The following is a 17,948-nucleotide window of genomic DNA, read 5'->3' as shown; positions in this document are numbered from 1 at the left end:
CTGAAATGACTGTGCTGTGTGTCACTGATGTGAATTTGCTGTGCCTGCTGTAACTGAGCTATTTCTGTCAACCTTTTTTATTTTTTTTTTTAAATTTCCTCCCACCTAGCTTTATTTATCATTGAGAATGTTTATTCCATTCACCCGTTGTACATCTCAGAGCTACTAGTTGTTCCAATAGGTGCATTTTTCATCTGAATAAGGCCTAAGGTCTTTCTGGTACTTTTGAACTGTCTTGTATGAGTTTGAGATTGAGTAGCAGGATCAGGTTGGATCTCTGCCCTCGGCGCCTCAGATCTCGTCCTCTGGGCTTAATTTTCTGTCTGATTGCAATCCTTGATCCAGAGGGGCTTATCTTTTATCTTTGATTTGTAGCACCTCCTATGAGCTAATGATTCTACAAGCTGCTTTGTACAGCCATATTGTACCTGCTGTCTACTCTTCTCCCACACAGATCCCGTTTATCGTTTAGTAATGTCTCCAGTGTGGCACTTCAGAGTAAATATATAACCTTTGATCTTGTTCAAGTAAAGGACTTCTAGATGGCTCAACTTGCAAAGCCAAGTGGGGGCTTATAATACCTGTAACAGGAAGGGGAAACTGTGGGAAAAAATTCCCAAGAATCTCCTGATGGATGACATCAAGAGGACTTTAGTGATTCAGTCTATATTTGATACTCTTAAACATGCATATTGGTAGAAATCTCAGTCCTTCTGAAATACCATTACATGTATTAAATTTTAATAAATGTTTCAAACTTTTTTGGAAATATGCCTATTTACTTAAGATTGATACGAATTTCATGTGTGTACGGTAAATATGAAGCTATAGCCAGCAGCCAGTTAGCATAGCTTAGCAGAAAGACTGGAAATGTGGGAAAACAGCTAGTCTGGCTCTATCCCAAGGTAACACAATCCACCTACCAGCACATCTAAAGTTCAGTAATTAACATGCTATATTTAATTTATGTATTGACAGACATCAGTCTGTCAGCAAGAAAGTGGATAAGCATATTTCCCAAAATGTCAGACTATTCCTTCAATGTTTTAGAGAGTTGAAATGAGTTTTTCCAGCTCTGCAATACTGAACCCAAACCTGGCAAAGGTCATACGGTATTCACCATCTGTCCTCTGCTCTTCTCTTTTGGGAAAGGAGACAAACAAACATCATTGGTTGGTTGACAGATGAGATGTACACTCAGTGGAATGTCAAGAGGAAATGAAGAGGCTGGGGAAAGAAAAGGTTGCCAGATAAAAGGACTTTGATCCTCTGAAAATTACCCTCCATCCAGTGGCAGATGTCTGTAAGCACCTGAAGCTCTCCACACTGCCTCTGAGAGGCTGGAAGTGAAACTTAATCGGTTCAGGAAATAAACAAAAACTTAGTAGGAAGATGTCAGTGTCAGAGAGGGAGCAGCCTATTTGACAGAACAAAACCTGGGCTCGTAAACAGATTCCTTTGTTTACTGGTATCAGGAGAAGAAAATGTTATTGAGGGGATTATATAACGGTATATTCAATAAACTTGACAACACGGCCGGGCGGTCTCTGTACTTATTGGAAATCCTGTCATGTTTATTGACCGTCTGAATTGCAGGTATGAGCGTCATAAACTATGTATGCGTGAGATGTATTTCAATTCGCTTTAAATATGCAGTTTTATAGTGGAGCCCTTCTTAGTATTGGTTGTACGATCTGGCCGCCTTATATTCCCATATGGCACGCATTGAGGAAATGAAACCTTGTAAATGCAGACTTGCATTGAAATGAAAGGAACAGCTGTCCACAAGATAGCTCATTGTTAAATGGTGACATGAAAAAAAACATTTCAATGTGCAGTGCTTGTGCAAGTCAAAACGTTCCCCTAATACCGCCCAACACTATTCTGCTCCAGATACAGTACGATAATATTGGCATGAAAATAGGTCTTTAACCAAACACCATCTCAGCAGCAACCCTCGGGATGTGGTGACATTAGCTTGAATTAATCACCTGTATGCAAATCAGCTGAAGCTTTGAAAGGAGCAATCACACCAGAGTCTTTCTTTTGTTAGCCGTACTTGTTGCACGGCTGACATGGTTTAACAGCTGATTAATATGTTCTCTAATGATGTAATTCTGTTGATTGGCATATTTGCTGCTTCTGGAATAACAAAGCAGGTGATTTTGTTCCAGTTTTGCTGTAGCCCAAAATAGGGGAGAAACAAAATATTTTAGGAGATTTAAGTATTTATAACTCTGAAATAATCAGGAATCTCTGATTAGTGGTGGTACAACAACTACCCTGATTTCTGTGCAATGTAATAAGCCTGCGATAATTACTTAGAACCTAGAACTTCAGATTTAGATGTTGTAATGGCGTCTCTACAAAAGGTGCAGGTTCAGTTCTTAATGTATTTCTCAGGCTGTTTTATGATGTTTTTGTTGTTTGTACTGCATCCTAACATTTCTCACTCCAGCAATTTGGTATTTAACATAGACTGTATATAGAAAGGGATTGCACTTCCATCAAGTTGGAGAATTCACAAGAGACAGAGATTTTCAGAGATAGGAGAAACGCAAGTATAGATAATGGTACAGATATTCTGAGTTTTCGTCTTTAGTATGGTTCAAGCTCCAAAAACATTCGATCTTATACTTCCCCTAATGCAACTTGACAGCATCGTTCATTAGACTGTTTTTTAAAGCCCACACTTCCAGTTTGTAACGCACACTTTCTGATAAAAATTGAATTCTCAAGACCAAGTTGCAATTACCCTGATGACTGATGTTATTTTTTCAAACTGTAGAAACCTTCCTAAAGAACCAACCCGGTCTCACTCCCAAGTCGTCACATATGGACGCTTGGTCAAGAGCCATAATCGTCAGTTTGTGACGCACTAGGGATCCCTTTGACGTCATAGTTCGACGTATTGAGGGAAGCCCTGTTGTGTCAGTTTTTGATGGTAAAGGCAAGTATGTTATTTAAGAGAAAAGACAAAGTAAGGAGGTGAATGGGGTGGATAGAGGGCCAGAACCCGGACCTTGAAGCAGGAGAACAGGGTTTGTGTCCCGTGCGAAACAAAACATTAAATGTTTTTATTTAGGCGAGTGAGGTAAATTGACATTAACGTTAGTTAACTTAAGTCTTAATTGACATACATAGCTATTTTAACCCAAACCATGATCTTTTCCTAACCTTAACCAAGTAGTTTTGTTGCCTAAACCCAACCAAGTACTTTCTGTGCCTAAACCTAACGAAACTGCAACGTTTCACGACTTTAATTATGCGCGTTTCAACATGGCAATGTATCGAAACGTTACGTTTTATCTTGAAAGTGTAACCGGATATTGCATATTTATTGTTGCTAAGCGTTGCTAACTTGACTATGGATCCCTAAACGTCAATAATTGATGCAAAAGGGCTACCCAAGTCTTTAAAAAGCGACGACAAAGGGCCTTGACCATGCGTCAGACATTTGACGAGTAGGAAGTGAGACTGTGTTGAAAGAACCACAGCAAACTTTATACAACTGTTTTGAAAGGCTGAATACAGTAGTACTCCTGGAGACAAGTAATACAAGTGCTCCTTTAAACTTCATTCTCCAAAGCATTACCATTACATGCCATTTATCATATGAATGTCTTATTGGCCATTACTTTGCCTGAATGAGCTAAAGCTGGTCAGACAGTGGGATGGAATGGGCAGCTGGTTGGTTCAACTGTAGATTGGTCTGAAACAGTTGGGGAATACTCTGGATCTTTTGGCTTTAATGTCCTGGTGGTCCCTCCACTGATTGAAGACCACCATGACTGTAACCTTGAGAGACAGACAGAGAGGGTGATAAAAAGACACAGAGAATAAGCAATAACGAGTGGAAGAGGTTTGTAAAAAGCAGAGCATAATGGGTGCGGGTCAAGCCAGTGAATCTCTGCTAGCTTCAGATTTGCTGTCATCACTGTCTGTCCCACATTTTCTTATATCTGAGACTTAGACAGGTTCTGGATGTAAATAATTTGTTGTGCTTCAGAAGATATACCGTACAGAACCAGAGATGCACACCATATTTTATTTATGGCAGGCAAAAGTACAGTACACAGTACAACTTTCGTGTTCCAGACAGATTGTGAAAACAACCCGCAATGTCCAATTAAGGCTCATTTGCGGATGTCACAGAAATGGAAAACTATGTTCACTTTGGGATCTTACCTCATAGTAAAAAAAAAACAGGAGTTACCCTAAGATGCATGGGCACACCTAAGGCTGTTAACCACAGCTGAGTTATTAGCTGTTGGAGTTGAAGAGTGACTCGAAGGGCTCCAACCTGTTCCATGTGGTCATAAGGGGAGAGAAGGAAATGGTAAGATGGCTCCCATCAGTCTGCCTGGCAAACACTTAATAACACCAATTTATATATGATGTATGTTTCTAGTATTTGAAAGGAGTTTGTGCCAGCTAGAATTAAAATAAAAGGGAGGCAGTATACTTTAGAGCGGCAACATGGGTAATTAATCCTTAATCTTCCTTTACAATCCTTCCCTGACTGCCCCTTCAATTTCTTGCTGGTCTTGGAGAGGAAGTGTGTAGGATGTCATGGCGTTAGAGATCACGTATAAATCAACTGTTTACACAGAGCCGGGGAGCATCCTCTTATTACAGGAGGCTTGTTTTGAACAGCTGGAACACTAGAGCACACAATGCTCTCTTGCTTCATTGCCCTTAACCATATTCCTGCCACTTCACCGGTGAAGAACAGACAGGATTTGAGAAAAAGGTGCTTAAGCACAAATGCTGGAATGCAGTATAGCTCCTTGAGTTACAACAACTAAATGTCTCTTCAAGGGGAGACAACAAAAGTTTTTTTTGTGCATCATTAATGAAAAATTTGAAAATGAAACCCCTAAAAGATGCATAACATGTAACGAGGAAGATTGTGTTTGCCATTAAATGTGCTGACCTCCTGAAGATGAATCACAATGTGCTGGAGGAGATAACTGTCCAATCAATCCAGAGTATTAAGGCTTTGTGTATTCAGATGCATCTTAATTTGTTTACTCATCATGGAGATGTGTGTCCCTGTCAAAATCTGTTTGGTCTTCCACGGGGCAACCATCCACGCATTCTTGGGCTGTTTGGGAGGCTAGACAGGAATCAGGTCTCCATTATCCTTAATTGCAGCAGGGCCATCGCTTTTCACAAACATTAAGACTCATTCTCATAGAAAACAATCAGCCAAAGGACTTTTGACGAATCAATCCACTGCCTTTGTGTTGGGTTTTACAAAGAAAGTCAACATAGATTAAATGAATATTCAACTATTTTCATCATATCAAAAGTATTAGCTAAACAACAACACTGACTGATGGACTACAACTGCTGAGAAGTTGCTTATTGACTGAGTGGCTGTTTGATGAACACTTGATATCGAGGACTGAACAATTCATTGTCGAGTGAAGTACAAACAAATGCATAAATCAAGTCATAAATTCCCTAAATGGGCTAAAATGTGGAAAAGAGTTTAGAATTGCAGAACTTGACACAGCAAAACAAATTCATTATTTTCTGAATCTCTATTATCAGCGTGCCAAACAGTTGCCTATAGCTATGCTGAATCAGGAGTTGGATCCTAAACAAAGCTGTCCCATTTCAAAGGCACCTCTGAATACGTTCAATAAATGCAGCCTTCTTTTTTTTGTGAGGCTGGACCCTTTGTGGAGGAGGTGCAGCTTGAGCTTGGCCTTCAAGTCCTCTAAAACAGGACGTGCTTTGTCTGTTGTACCTAAACAGCTCTATAGATGAGCTCAACTACGTGTGTTCATGTATGTGTGTTCTTTTGAATGGACTTAAAACCAGATATTACTTAACTCTACTAATTATATAGAAATGGATATTGTTGCAATGTTTCACCTACAAATCTAGCAGTTGTCAACGTTTCCCCCCCGCCAGTAGGTCTGGGAGAAGAATTGTGAAGGATTGTGATGGTAGTCAAACCTTTTCAGGAAAGCAATGAAATCATTTTTTTCTCAGCAGATTAATTTTAAAACAAACAAAACAGATTAGATATGAAAACAAAATGATGTTACCATTAACTTCTTTATTTTAAGATATCGGGGGAAGGTAATTGCAGTTTTCTTTTAAAAGTCAAGGGGAGGACCCAAATGAAATAAATATAATGAAAAATAAAGTTCAACATCGTCATTTTTGGACACACCCTCAGTTTACATTTATCCCTCGAGAAAATAAAGATTCATTCATCTCTAAATTTGGACTTTAACACACCAGGCTCACATTTAGTTAAACTTAAATCAAACATTTTCCCTGCAAGCAGCATATTAACATTCCAAATTGGATGCCAATTAAGCCTCTAGATGTGATGTTAGTGTATTTTAAAGAAAGATATGCATTTATTTAATCCAGAAACAATATGAACTTTAACTCCCTTATTTATTTTCATGTTCCCTTTCGCAGGGAACTCAACACTGCGTTGTTGAAAACGACTCTAAGGGGAAGCTCCTCGAGCGCCTGCTTCTGAAGTAAGAATGAAAGTTATCCAATCCTAATTGGTGTCGTGCCGTGGCGCAACATGTGACGGCATACCCGGAAGCATAAAAGGAAGCCGGCACACACATACAACAGCTTTTCGCTCTTCAGCAAGCGCTCTCTGTGAAACTGTCCTCTTCTCTGGTCAGCTGTCTGTTGTGAGACTTTTTTAATGGCGAGTGAGAAACAGCGGTACACTCAGAGAGGATGGCCAGGCTCGCAATCCCCACGGTTCGGGTCCCGCGGCCGTTGAGGCTCGGGTTATGGAACAGGAAGTACAGGCTCTGCTGGTCAAAGGGGCAAACATGTTCCCCTGCCAGACCGGGAGTCTGGGGGAGTCTGGGAGTTTTACAGCTGGTACTTTATAGTTTCAAAGAAGGACGGCGGGCTGAGGCGCATTTTAGACCTGAGGCAGTTGAATCGTGCCCTGAGAGGCTTCAGGTACAAGATACTCACTATTCCCGTCATCATGAATCAAATCAGATCCGGGGATTGGATTGTGACGATAGATCTAAAAGACGCCTATTTTCATGTTTCCGTACTTCCATGTCACAGGAGGTTCCTGAGGTTCGCGTTCGGGGGCGACACGTACCAGTATCGGCTTCTTCCGTTTGGCCTAGCACTCTCTCCCCGCACGTTTACCAAATGTATGGATGCAGCTGAGGCTTCAGGGCATCCGCACACTGAATTATATCGACGACTGGCTTATTTTAGCCCAGTCTCAAGAAATGGCTGTTCGGCATTGAGATGTTGTCCTTGGCCACATTTAGAGTCTGGCCCAGAAGACTACTTTTCTGGGCGTGGTGTGGGATTCGGTTACAATGCGGGCACGTATATCTCGTGTCGAGTCCATCCTGACCGTGGTGTCCGGGATGAAGCTAGGCCAGGCCGTCACTGTGAAGAGCTTTCAAAGGCTGCTGGGCCTCATGGCAGCGGCGTCCAGCATCGTACCTCTGGGCCTTCTACACATGAGGCCCCTCCAGTGATGACTGAAAACCCAGGGGTTTTCGCAGCGGGGAAATCCGTTCCCTGTAATCAGGGTCACGCGCAGATGCCTTTGGTCCCTATTACTGTGGAAGAAGCCTTGGTTCCTGTCCCAGGGGCCGGTGTTAGGAGTGTCGTGTTGCCGGAAAGCCGTTTCGACCGACGCCTCCCTCACCGGCTGGGGCGCTGTCATGGACGAACACTTTGTCCAGTGTCTGTGGCAGGACCATCATCACTCTTGGCATATAAATTGCCTGGAGATGTTGGCTGTGTTCAGGGCTCTGAGGAGCTTCCTCCCAGACATCAACGGCTATCACGTCCTGATACGTTCGGACAATACATCGGTGGTAGCTTATCTGTACCGACAAGGGGGACTCAGGTCACGCCCTCTATCCAGACTGGCGCACTGGATTATACTCTGGTCCCAGGGGCATCCAGGGGTTGGATGCGATGCTACAGGCCTGGCCGAGGCTTCGCCTGTATGCTTTTCCCCCGATTGCTCTGCTCCCGGGGGTCCTGGAGAGGGTCTGTCAGGAGGGCATCAGTCTTCTTCTGGTGGCCTCGTTGTGGCCGGCCCGAGTATGGTTTTCATACATAATTTCACTCCTGATAGCTCCGCCGTGGCAGATTCCTCTGAGGAGGGATCTGTTGTCTCAGGCGGAGGGCACAATATTCCACCCTTGCCCAGAGCTGTGGAAACTGTGGGTCTGGCCCCTGAGGGGGCCCAGTACCTAGATGCTGGTTTATCGGCAGGGGTGGTTGAAACCATACTTAGCTCTAGGGCTCCATCCACTAGGAGATTGTATGGCCTCAAGTGAAATGAGGCACCGAATGGTCATACGTTTTCTCCGTGGTGCGTGGAGGATGAAACCGAGTCCCTCCTGGGACTGGCGGTGGTTCTCGAAGGGCTGTCCTTAGCTCCCTTCGAACCCCTTCAGTCGGCTTTGCCCAAGATGCCACTCCTCTTGGCCATTACCTCTATTAAGAGGTAATAGAGGTATGGATGATTTATGGATCTTCAAGCCCTGGCAGTGACGCCAGCCTGCTTGGAATTTGCCCCCGGCGGACTTGCATCCGAGGCCTGGCTATGTACCTAAGGTGCCTTCGAGCGTGGCACAGTCCACTGTCCTGCAGGTGTTTCATACTCCACCTCATGTGTCGGCAGAGGAAGGGTGGCTCCATTTGCTCTGCCCTGTCAGGGCTTTGAGGGTCTACCTTGAGAGGTCCTCTTCCTGGAGGAGGTCGGACCAACTGTTGGTGTGCTTTGGGTCACCTTTGGGGCAGGTCTTTCAGGGCGTGGACTAGTAGGCATAAATTCCCCTTAGAGTCATTTTCAATGATGCAGTGTTCAGTTCCCTGTGAAAGGGAACGTCTTGGGTCTGTAACCCTTGTTCCCTGAGGAGGGAACGAGACACTGCGTCGTCTTGCCACGCCCCTTGATACCCCGGAGCAACTTGCTTCATCGCGAGGCTGGTTGTATGTGTGTGCCGGCTTCCTTTTATGCTTCCGGGTATGCCGTCACATGTTGCGCCACGGCACGACACCAATTAGGATTGGATTAGTTTCATTCTTACTTCAGAGGCAGGCGCTCGAGGAGCTTCCCCTTAGAGTCGTTTTCAACAACGCAGTGTCTCGTTCCCTCCTCAGGGAACAAGGGTTACAGACGTAACCCAAGATGTTTTTTATGTATCCTGCACAAGACCCTGGAAGTTTTTTAGTTATTCTACATTCTTTGATTCTCTGTCATGCTTTTCTCTAAGTAATTTAAGTATTTTAGTAGTTATGTGTCTTATCTGATTGTTCGGGTCCCGCGGCCGTTGAGGCTCGGGTTATGGAACAGGAAGTACAGGCTCTGCTGGTCAAAGGGGCAAACATGTTCCCCTGCCAGACCGGGAGTCTGGGGGAGTCTGGGAGTTTTACAGCTGGTACTTTATAGTTTCAAAGAAGGACGGCGGGCTGAGGCGCATTTTAGACCTGAGGCAGTTGAATCGTGCCCCGAGAGGCTTCAGGTACAAGATACTCACTATTCCCATCATCATGAATCAAATCAGATCCGGGGATTGGATTGTGACGATAGATCTAAAAGACGCCTATTTTCATGTTTCCGTACTTCCATGTCACAGGAGGTTCCTGAGGTTCGCGGTCGGGGGCGACACGTACCAGTATCGGCTTCTTCCGTTTGGCCTAGCACTCTCTCCCCGCACGTTTACCAAATGTATGGATGCAGCTGAGGCTTCAGGGCATCCGCACACTGAATTATATCGACGACTGGCTTATTTTAGCCCAGTCTCAAGAAATGGCTGTTCGGCATTGAGATGTTGTCCTTGGCCACATTTAGAGTCTGGCCCAGAAGACTACTTTTCTGGGCGTGGTGTGGGATTCGGTTACAATGCGGGCACGTATATCTCGTGTCGAGTCCATCCTGACCGTGGTGTCCGGGATGAAGCTAGGCCAGGCCGTCACTGTGAAGAGCTTTCAAAGGCTGCTGGGCTTCATGGCAGCGGCGTCCAGCATCGTACCTCTGGGCCTTCTACACATGAGGCCCCTCCAGTGATGACTGAAAACCCAGGGGTTTTCGCAGCGGGGAAATCCGTTCCCTGTAATCAGGGTCACGCGCAGATGCCTTTGGTCCCTATTACTGTGGAAGAAGCCTTGGTTCCTGTCCCAGGGGCCTGTGTTAGGAGTGTCGTGTTGCCGGAAAGCCGTTTCGACCGACGCCTCCCTCACCGGCTGGGGCGCTGTCATGGACGAACACTTTGTCCAGTGTCTGTGGCAGGACCATCATCACTCTTGGCATATAAATTGCCTGGAGATGTTGGCTGTGTTCAGGGCTCTGAGGAGCTTCCTCCCAGACATCAACGGCTATCACGTCCTGATACGTTCGGACAATACATCGGTGGTAGCTTATCTGTACCGACAAGGGGGACTCAGGTCACGCCCTCTATCCAGACTGGCGCACTGGATTATACTCTGGTCCCAGGGGCATCCAGGGGTTGGATGCGATGCTACAGGCCTGGCCGAGGCTTCGCCTGTATGCTTTTCCCCCGATTGCTCTGCTCCCGGGGGTCCTGGAGAGGGTCTGTCAGGAGGGCATCAGTCTTCTTCTGGTGGCCTCGTTGTGGCCGGCCCGAGTATGGTTTTCATACATAATTTCACTCCTGATAGCTCCGCCGTGGCAGATTCCTCTGAGGAGGGATCTGTTGTCTCAGGCGGAGGGCACAATATTCCACCCTTGCCCAGAGCTGTGGAAACTGTGGGTCTGGCCCCTGAGGGGGCCCAGTACCTAGATGCTGGTTTATCGGCAGGGGTGGTTGAAACCATACTTAGCTCTAGGGCTCCATCCACTAGGAGATTGTATGGCCTCAAGTGAAATGAGGCACCGAATGGTCATACGTTTTCTCCGTGGTGCGTGGAGGATGAAACCGAGTCCCTCCTGGGACTGGCGGTGGTTCTCGAAGGGCTGTCCTTAGCTCCCTTCGAACCCCTTCAGTCGGCTTTGCCCAAGATGCCACTCCTCTTGGCCATTACCTCTATTAAGAGGTAATAGAGGTATGGATGATTTATGGATCTTCAAGCCCTGGCAGTGACGCCAGCCTGCTTGGAATTTGCCCCCGGCGGACTTGCATCCGAGGCCTGGCTATGTACCTAAGGTGCCTTCGAGCGTGGCACAGTCCACTGTCCTGCAGGTGTTTCATACTCCACCTCATGTGTCGGCAGAGGAAGGGTGGCTCCATTTGCTCTGCCCTGTCAGGGCTTTGAGGGTCTACCTTGAGAGGTCCTCTTCCTGGAGGAGGTCGGACCAACTGTTGGTGTGCTTTGGGTCACCTTTGGGGCAGGTCTTTCAGGGCGTGGCCTAGTAGGCATAAATTCCCCTTAGAGTCGTTTTCAATGATGCAGTGTTCAGTTCCCTGTGAAAGGGAACGTCTTGGGTCTGTAACCCTTGTTCCCTGAGGAGGGAACGAGACACTGCATCGTCTTGCCACGCCCCTTGATACCCCGGAGCAACTTGCTTCATCGCGAGGCTGGTTGTATGTGTGTGCCGGCTTCCTTTTATGCTTCCGGGTATGCCGTCACATGTTGCGCCACGGCACGACACCAATTAGGATTGGATTAGTTTCATTCTTACTTCAGAGGCAGGCGCTCGAGGAGCTTCCCCTTAGAGTCGTTTTCAACAACGCAGTGTCTCGTTCCCTCCTCAGGGAACAAGGGTTACAGACGTAACCCAAGATGTTTTTTATGTATCCTGCACAAGACCCTGGAAGTTTTTTAGTTATTCTACATTCTTTGATTCTCTGTCATGCTTTTCTCTAAGTAATTTAAGTATTTTAGTAGTTATGTGTCTTATCTGATTGTTCACACATGAACAGGGTTCAGGACTGCTTTGTGTGTGTGTATTCTGTGGAACACAGACAGATTAGTTGAAAATATGATGTGTCACCATAATGGGAACCTGTTTAATGTTTAAAGGATGTGCTGGCTGATGGATCTGCTGTAGAGTCTGCCCAGAGAGTCAGAAAGCCTTGAAAATGTAGCCGGAAAGGGGGAGAAAGAGGCTGCTGGACTGGAGAGGGCAGAAGGGCTGGGCTTTTAAAGGGGAGATTGTAGAAGAAGGGAGGGAGAGCAAGGAAAGGGGGAGTCAGAGCAATGACAGGAGTGGGGTGGATGAGAGAGAGATAAAGAAATGAGGTAAGAAGGGAAATAGATTAAAGGAGCAGAAGATATATGGAAGTGAGAAGAGAAAAGAGGCCAGAGAGGAATGGGAATGCAGAGAAATGTGGCATGTGGGTGAAGTAAATGCATGTGAGGAAAAGAAACAAGCTTGTTCTTTTTTTACCTTAATTGGAGAGTCAGTATATTTTTAGATTTTTAGATGATAAAGCCCAAAAAACATGAAAAAAGTCAAGCAGCAGAGCTTTCAACGCTTTTACCATTTAGCCTACCTGATTTACCTCACAAACTTAACTCAAACATCCTGCTAGCGCCAAGAAGTGCTGACAAGAGACTCAGAGCAGGGTGTTAAAACTGATCAGTCCACGAGCTTGTAACTGTTAGAGTCTTGCATATTTGAATGGTACTTTTTGCAAATCCTGCAAATATACCAGCCTGCAAAGTATAATATAAGTCAGATTGATTACCTCCATGTTTCCATTTATTTCAGTATAGGCTTGAAACTATTTTGCAATATTTGTGATTGTCCATCACAAGGAAAGTACGTTAAGTCACATTATCGCCTCATGGTAAACGGTGTCTTTTAGAAAATGTTCACAGAATCTCTCCTTACCGGTGCATCAGGGTGCTCTGGCATCTAAGCTCTGAAAATCAGCTGGCTAAAAGTGTATAATTTTATTCACATGCCCTTTATTCAAAACTTCAAACCTTGGAAAATAAATCCAATACACAAACATTAATGCCGTTAAAAGCATGTGCATGAAGCTTTCTGGATGCCAGAATGTCTCTGAATGCTGCTTGTAGGAAGAGTTTTAAAAACAGTCTCTCTGTGATGATGATAAATGTGTGAGCTGTTGGGGCTTTTGCTCTTCCTATTCTACTAGCTTTCCTTTCAATAAGTCTGGCTCTATTAGTACATTGTGGGCAATGCTGCAAATCAATGAGCATCAGCGTGATTAAGTCTGATTCTAAATTAGTCCAATAACAGAAATTGCTGTCTAGTTATTTTATCACTTAAAGGTTTGTCTATTGATTTACTCAAAAGTAGTCTATACCATGATATATACTGATATAGTGATATAAAATTACAGACATAGTAATAGAGAATTTTAATAATTTCACTTGTATGCATATGTATATTGTGTTTACATTTATTGATCTAAAACATTCACAATATGCAGTCTTTTAAAGTGTATTAAGTTTTAGTAGATAGTTTCACATTGAACACATTTATACATGCTTCTATATCAAAATTCCTTTATTGTGTGTATTCACAAAAGGCCACACAGATCCTTAGTGCACCTGAAGATTTAACTGATGTGTATAACTCTCCTTGACATTAAATATCATTTAATGGGAAGTGTGATTATGGAGGGGTAGTTGTGGAGCTGTGAAACCTTCTTAAGGATAGCTTATAGATTACTGCAATATTTTGATATTTAATAAACAAGACTTATATGACAGCCTTGTGGGTAATGTCCACAAACTGTTAATTCGTCAAACTAATCCACCTGAGCCTGCATTGTAATCAAGCTCATTTGTCCTGGCCCACGAATGGGACACCAAATCACGTCTGTGTGGCTGCTCCTTTCAGACTGAGTGATGGGCCCTGAAGTGGTGATATGTCGTGGTGGGGGGAAGGCAGATCGAGCTGCTGCATCCTCCATCACTGGTGTGATGTCAGCACAAATCTGTGTTGTCACTGTGCCTGTGACCGCTCACTGCAAGAGGAAAGACAAGACATGCGTGGCGCCGTCTGCTGCTGTCAGAGTGATGTATGGATGACAAAAAAAAAGGGAGAGGAATGGAAATGGAGGGTAAATTGAGGAGGAGAGGAAGAAAGAGGGCAGACAGAAGACTAAAGACAAATCACATGAATAATAATAATACTAATAAAATTACAACACATTTATTCAATTTTTATAAGCCCAAGGCCATATGCCTGCCACCAATAAAGGTTATTTTAAAAAGTACAAACGTATGAGTCAAACTTGAGGGATTTATTGGGGTAACAATCAGAGAATCGAGATAATGATGGCAGATGATGGTAGGGAAAAACTCAGAGATGGGATACAGTATGTTAAGTTTGAATGTCAGCCACACATTTACTATGTACCTTTTGTAAAGCACAGAACTCAAGGAAAAGAAGACACTTTTCAAACAATACCAATGTCTGTTCAAAGACAAACATTAAAGAGTAAAACCGTACTTAAAGCAGTTCCTTCTACAGCCACTTTCAGCCAATGCTTTCTACTTACCGTCGTCACAGAGGAATTAACTTTTTATTTTTAAAGTAGTTTAGAATCTAAGTAGTAATTAAGATTGCAAAAGCAGATTATTTCAAATCCCTATATATTAACTGATTGACATTTCACTTGATCTACAGCAGATTTAATGATAAACAGCATTCCTAGAGAAGATCCAGAGCTCTACATATACTATGTGCTATATGCACTCGACTCGAGTGCTTTCCTTTGTCCTCTCTGTAAGGGGTCTTGTTCCTTTAATGAGCTACACATGCGTCATCATATCACATTGGACCTAATGGCCTGCAAAATGCTCTGGGGACTACGTTCAGAGTTTTATAAAGAGATAATGTGTAAAGCATAAAGACATAGTTGTTAAAAGAACCTACACCTCCCATCACTGAAAGTCAAATATAGCTGGAAGGTTTGACTGCGAGTAAACTGTCACATGTGCTGCATAGATATTAAGATAAGAAACTTGCTGTTGGCAAATTTATTACCGATGTACTGATAATGTGTTGAAATGTTAGAGAGATTATCGGTATCTCAACCACACACACATACTGTAGAAGTCAGTTAAATGAGTGTCAGTGTCAGTGCCTTCCAAAACCATTCAATCTTGTCATCATCGTTGGCAGAGGTATTGGTAGACAGAGCCTGGATAGCTGTTTCCCCTTGTTTTCAGACTTTATTTTAAGCTAAGCTAACCATCTCCTGGCACAAGCTTCGTTTTGAATGGACAGTTCTGAATGTGCTATCGGTCTTCTCATCTAACTCTCGGCAAGAAAGCTTTCTTTTCGAGATTTTGGGAAACATGCTTATTCAGCTTCTTGCTGAGTTGATGATGATGAGAAGATACCACTCTAATGGCTGCATACTAAATATGAAGCCAGACTAGAGGATCCATACTTTCCCTCCTCTGTCTTCTGTTAGCCATTTGTCTTTGATTGGTGTTTTAGTGTGCGTCTTTGTGTTTCTTCAATACTTCTTTTCAAGCAGAGGTGTGGTGCAGTTTATTGCTGTGTCCTTGAGTGAGCTTTTCAGCATGCTAGATCCATGTTGGTCTACTGGTAATACTGGAAATATTGAGCAGAGCTGAAACTATTAATTTGTAGATTCATCTGTCACCAGATACTCAGCAGCAACTATTTTGATTATCAGTTTTGGGTCCTTTTAATCGGTTTTATATATTGAGTATCTTTGGATTTAGACAGACATTCTGATGATTGATTAATCAAACATATTACTGTCAGTTGGTGTTTGTTAGGATATAGTATACTAATCATGATAGTGTATTTTATTTGCATACAAGAAATTAATCTAATACTAAATGAATACTGACAGGAAATGCTAAGATGTTCACGAAATGAACTGTACCTTTTGAACACTGGCAGCAATATCAAACATTATTATTAGATGTGTTAGTTATTATTTTGTTTGCTGAGCTCTTGCTGAAGCCATCACATTTTCTTTCCTCTACAGTTTTACTAATTATGTTATCCTTTGTTTGCATCATGGAAAAATAGTGACCATCAACTGTAAGAACTGAAAAAATGAAGTAATTTATTTATAAGTTTTCTGATGTGAATGTCCAAATAGGAGTGTGCCATATCAAAATGTTCACTATATATCGGTATCATTTTTAATATGATTTTAATAATCATATTGTGATAATAGCAATATTCCAACTTGTTGACATACTGGCTTTATACCGTTGATGGCAGAAAGTCCTGGTGGAGGAATTCCAAAAAGGGAAGTGACTTCAGCAGTGTGATCAAGAAGACTGTAACAACAAAAGGGGTCAATCCAACAAACTTATTTTACCACATCAAGCAGAAGCATCTAGTTTAGTACGAGGAGAGCCAAAAATCCCACATAGAGTGTTCAACAGCTATTGTGAGTTCTAATACCAAAATATTTTTCATTTTGTCATATTTTTAAGAACATAATTATTGCAAAAATACTGAAATATTATGATATTACTTTTTGGGCCATACTGCCCAACCCTATGTCCAAATGTGATTAGTATCTACTATAGTATAGTATATATTAGTAGTTACTATATTGTATGGCTGACTAGATATTATCTTCATTATCGATTAATCTGCTGATTATTTTCTCAAGTAATATAATATTATGGAAAAGGGCCATCAATCTATAGATAATGTTTTCAAATTGCTGGTTTTATTCAATAAATATCATTTAATCAGAATCAGAAACAGCTTTATTAACAAGTAATTTGTTTTACACATACAAGGAATTTGCTTTGGAGACTAGGTGTGTAATAAACAGGCAGAACATATCAATATAAAAATTTGAAATTACCAAAATATACAAGTTATAGAAGAATACAAATAAAAGAGGCAATTCCTCACAATAGAAAGTAATGTTGGGAATTTCTTTCTTGAAAAATTACTTAAACAATTAATTATTGAGTAGATATTGACAATTAGATTATTAGGCATAGAAGTTGTAATTGTTTCAGCTCTACTTTATTGTGTGCAATTGGTACAGAGGGTAAGTCTATATTTGGGTCTATATTAGAAGTGCTCTCTTTATGAGTCTAGACTGAGGACAGAGGACATCTGGGGCTTGGATTAATGATAATAATCATCCTCATATCTACTATCAATTACAGTTTTAGTTTTGTGTTTCAAGAAGTCATGAATGAGAAATGAGAAATTTGGGGGAAATGCGTGTAGCTCCCTGGTCAGAGATCAGCACTCCTTGCCTTAAATTCTTGGCAGATGCACTTCCAGGTTCATTTTTTTTATATTTGTCATCCTAATGTTAAGTAGCCTACCATCAGTGTGCAGCTGAAAGCCAAAACATATACTATCAATCCTGTTAACCTTTCACAGTGACTTACATGAATCGCTCATGCATGTCTATCTTCTAAAAAGCCTGCCTCCTGGGCCTCTGCGGGGTGTGGGGAACAACCAGTAGGTCATCCTAACTGTTCAAACTGTGGACTGATGGGCTTCCAATAGGGACTCTGTGAGCCAAAGCAAAGAGACTTGAAGTGAATTCTAATCTCACATGCACTCATTTACTAAACTGCCAGATCTGCTGCTGAAGTCCTGCAGGAATGGAAGCTAAGCACAAGATGATTAATGACCATCAACTATTTTTGTCTTGTGTTTGTTCTTCCTCCTTTTGTTCACACAATATAATCTTTCGATTCATTCAATTGTTTCACGTATTGACGCAGACTTTTCCTCTCTATCGCTCAGACACAGGAAAAGTGTGAAATACCACAGGCAGCAGTGCTTCTGCTGCAGTGTTTTGCATTTCAGATTAATGATTGCTGTTGTTGTTTACTCCTGGGAGGCCACAATCCTCATTTGAAACAGCCATATGTTTGCTCAGTCAGTCACTTTCACGGTAGACAACTTGTTTTCTGATAGTTGTGACTCGTCATTCTCTTCCCTCTCTCTAGACACTTGCCTGTGAGAGGAAGATATGAAGCTAGTGGGCTCCCTTTGGATCCTTTGCTTTTTCCTGGTGGTAAGCTCTCACTTTTTTAATTCA

At 42.7% G+C, this 17,948-nt stretch overlaps 1 protein-coding gene across 1 annotated transcript in view; it reads left to right on the top strand.

Moving 5' to 3' along the window:
* Window positions 1-17,948, top strand: part of calcr (calcitonin receptor) — a gene marked incomplete at its 3' end in the record, with an annotated part of 66,642 nt that overhangs the window by 14,619 nt on the left and 34,075 nt on the right. The window contains 1 exon segment of the mRNA XM_038725339.1: window positions 17,857-17,924. Within this exon segment, the coding sequence (XP_038581267.1) occupies window positions 17,880-17,924 (45 nt within the window). The 5' untranslated portion in view covers window positions 17,857-17,879.

The sequence above is a fragment of the Micropterus salmoides genome, unplaced genomic scaffold (genome assembly GCF_014851395.1).
Source record: "Micropterus salmoides isolate LMB-PRFRI ecotype aquatic unplaced genomic scaffold, ASM1485139v1 Ms_hic_scaffold_17, whole genome shotgun sequence".
Taxonomy (NCBI): domain Eukaryota; kingdom Metazoa; phylum Chordata; class Actinopteri; order Centrarchiformes; family Centrarchidae; genus Micropterus; species Micropterus salmoides.
Note: the sequence above shows the minus strand (reverse complement) of the source record. Positions and strands in the feature narration are given on the sequence as shown.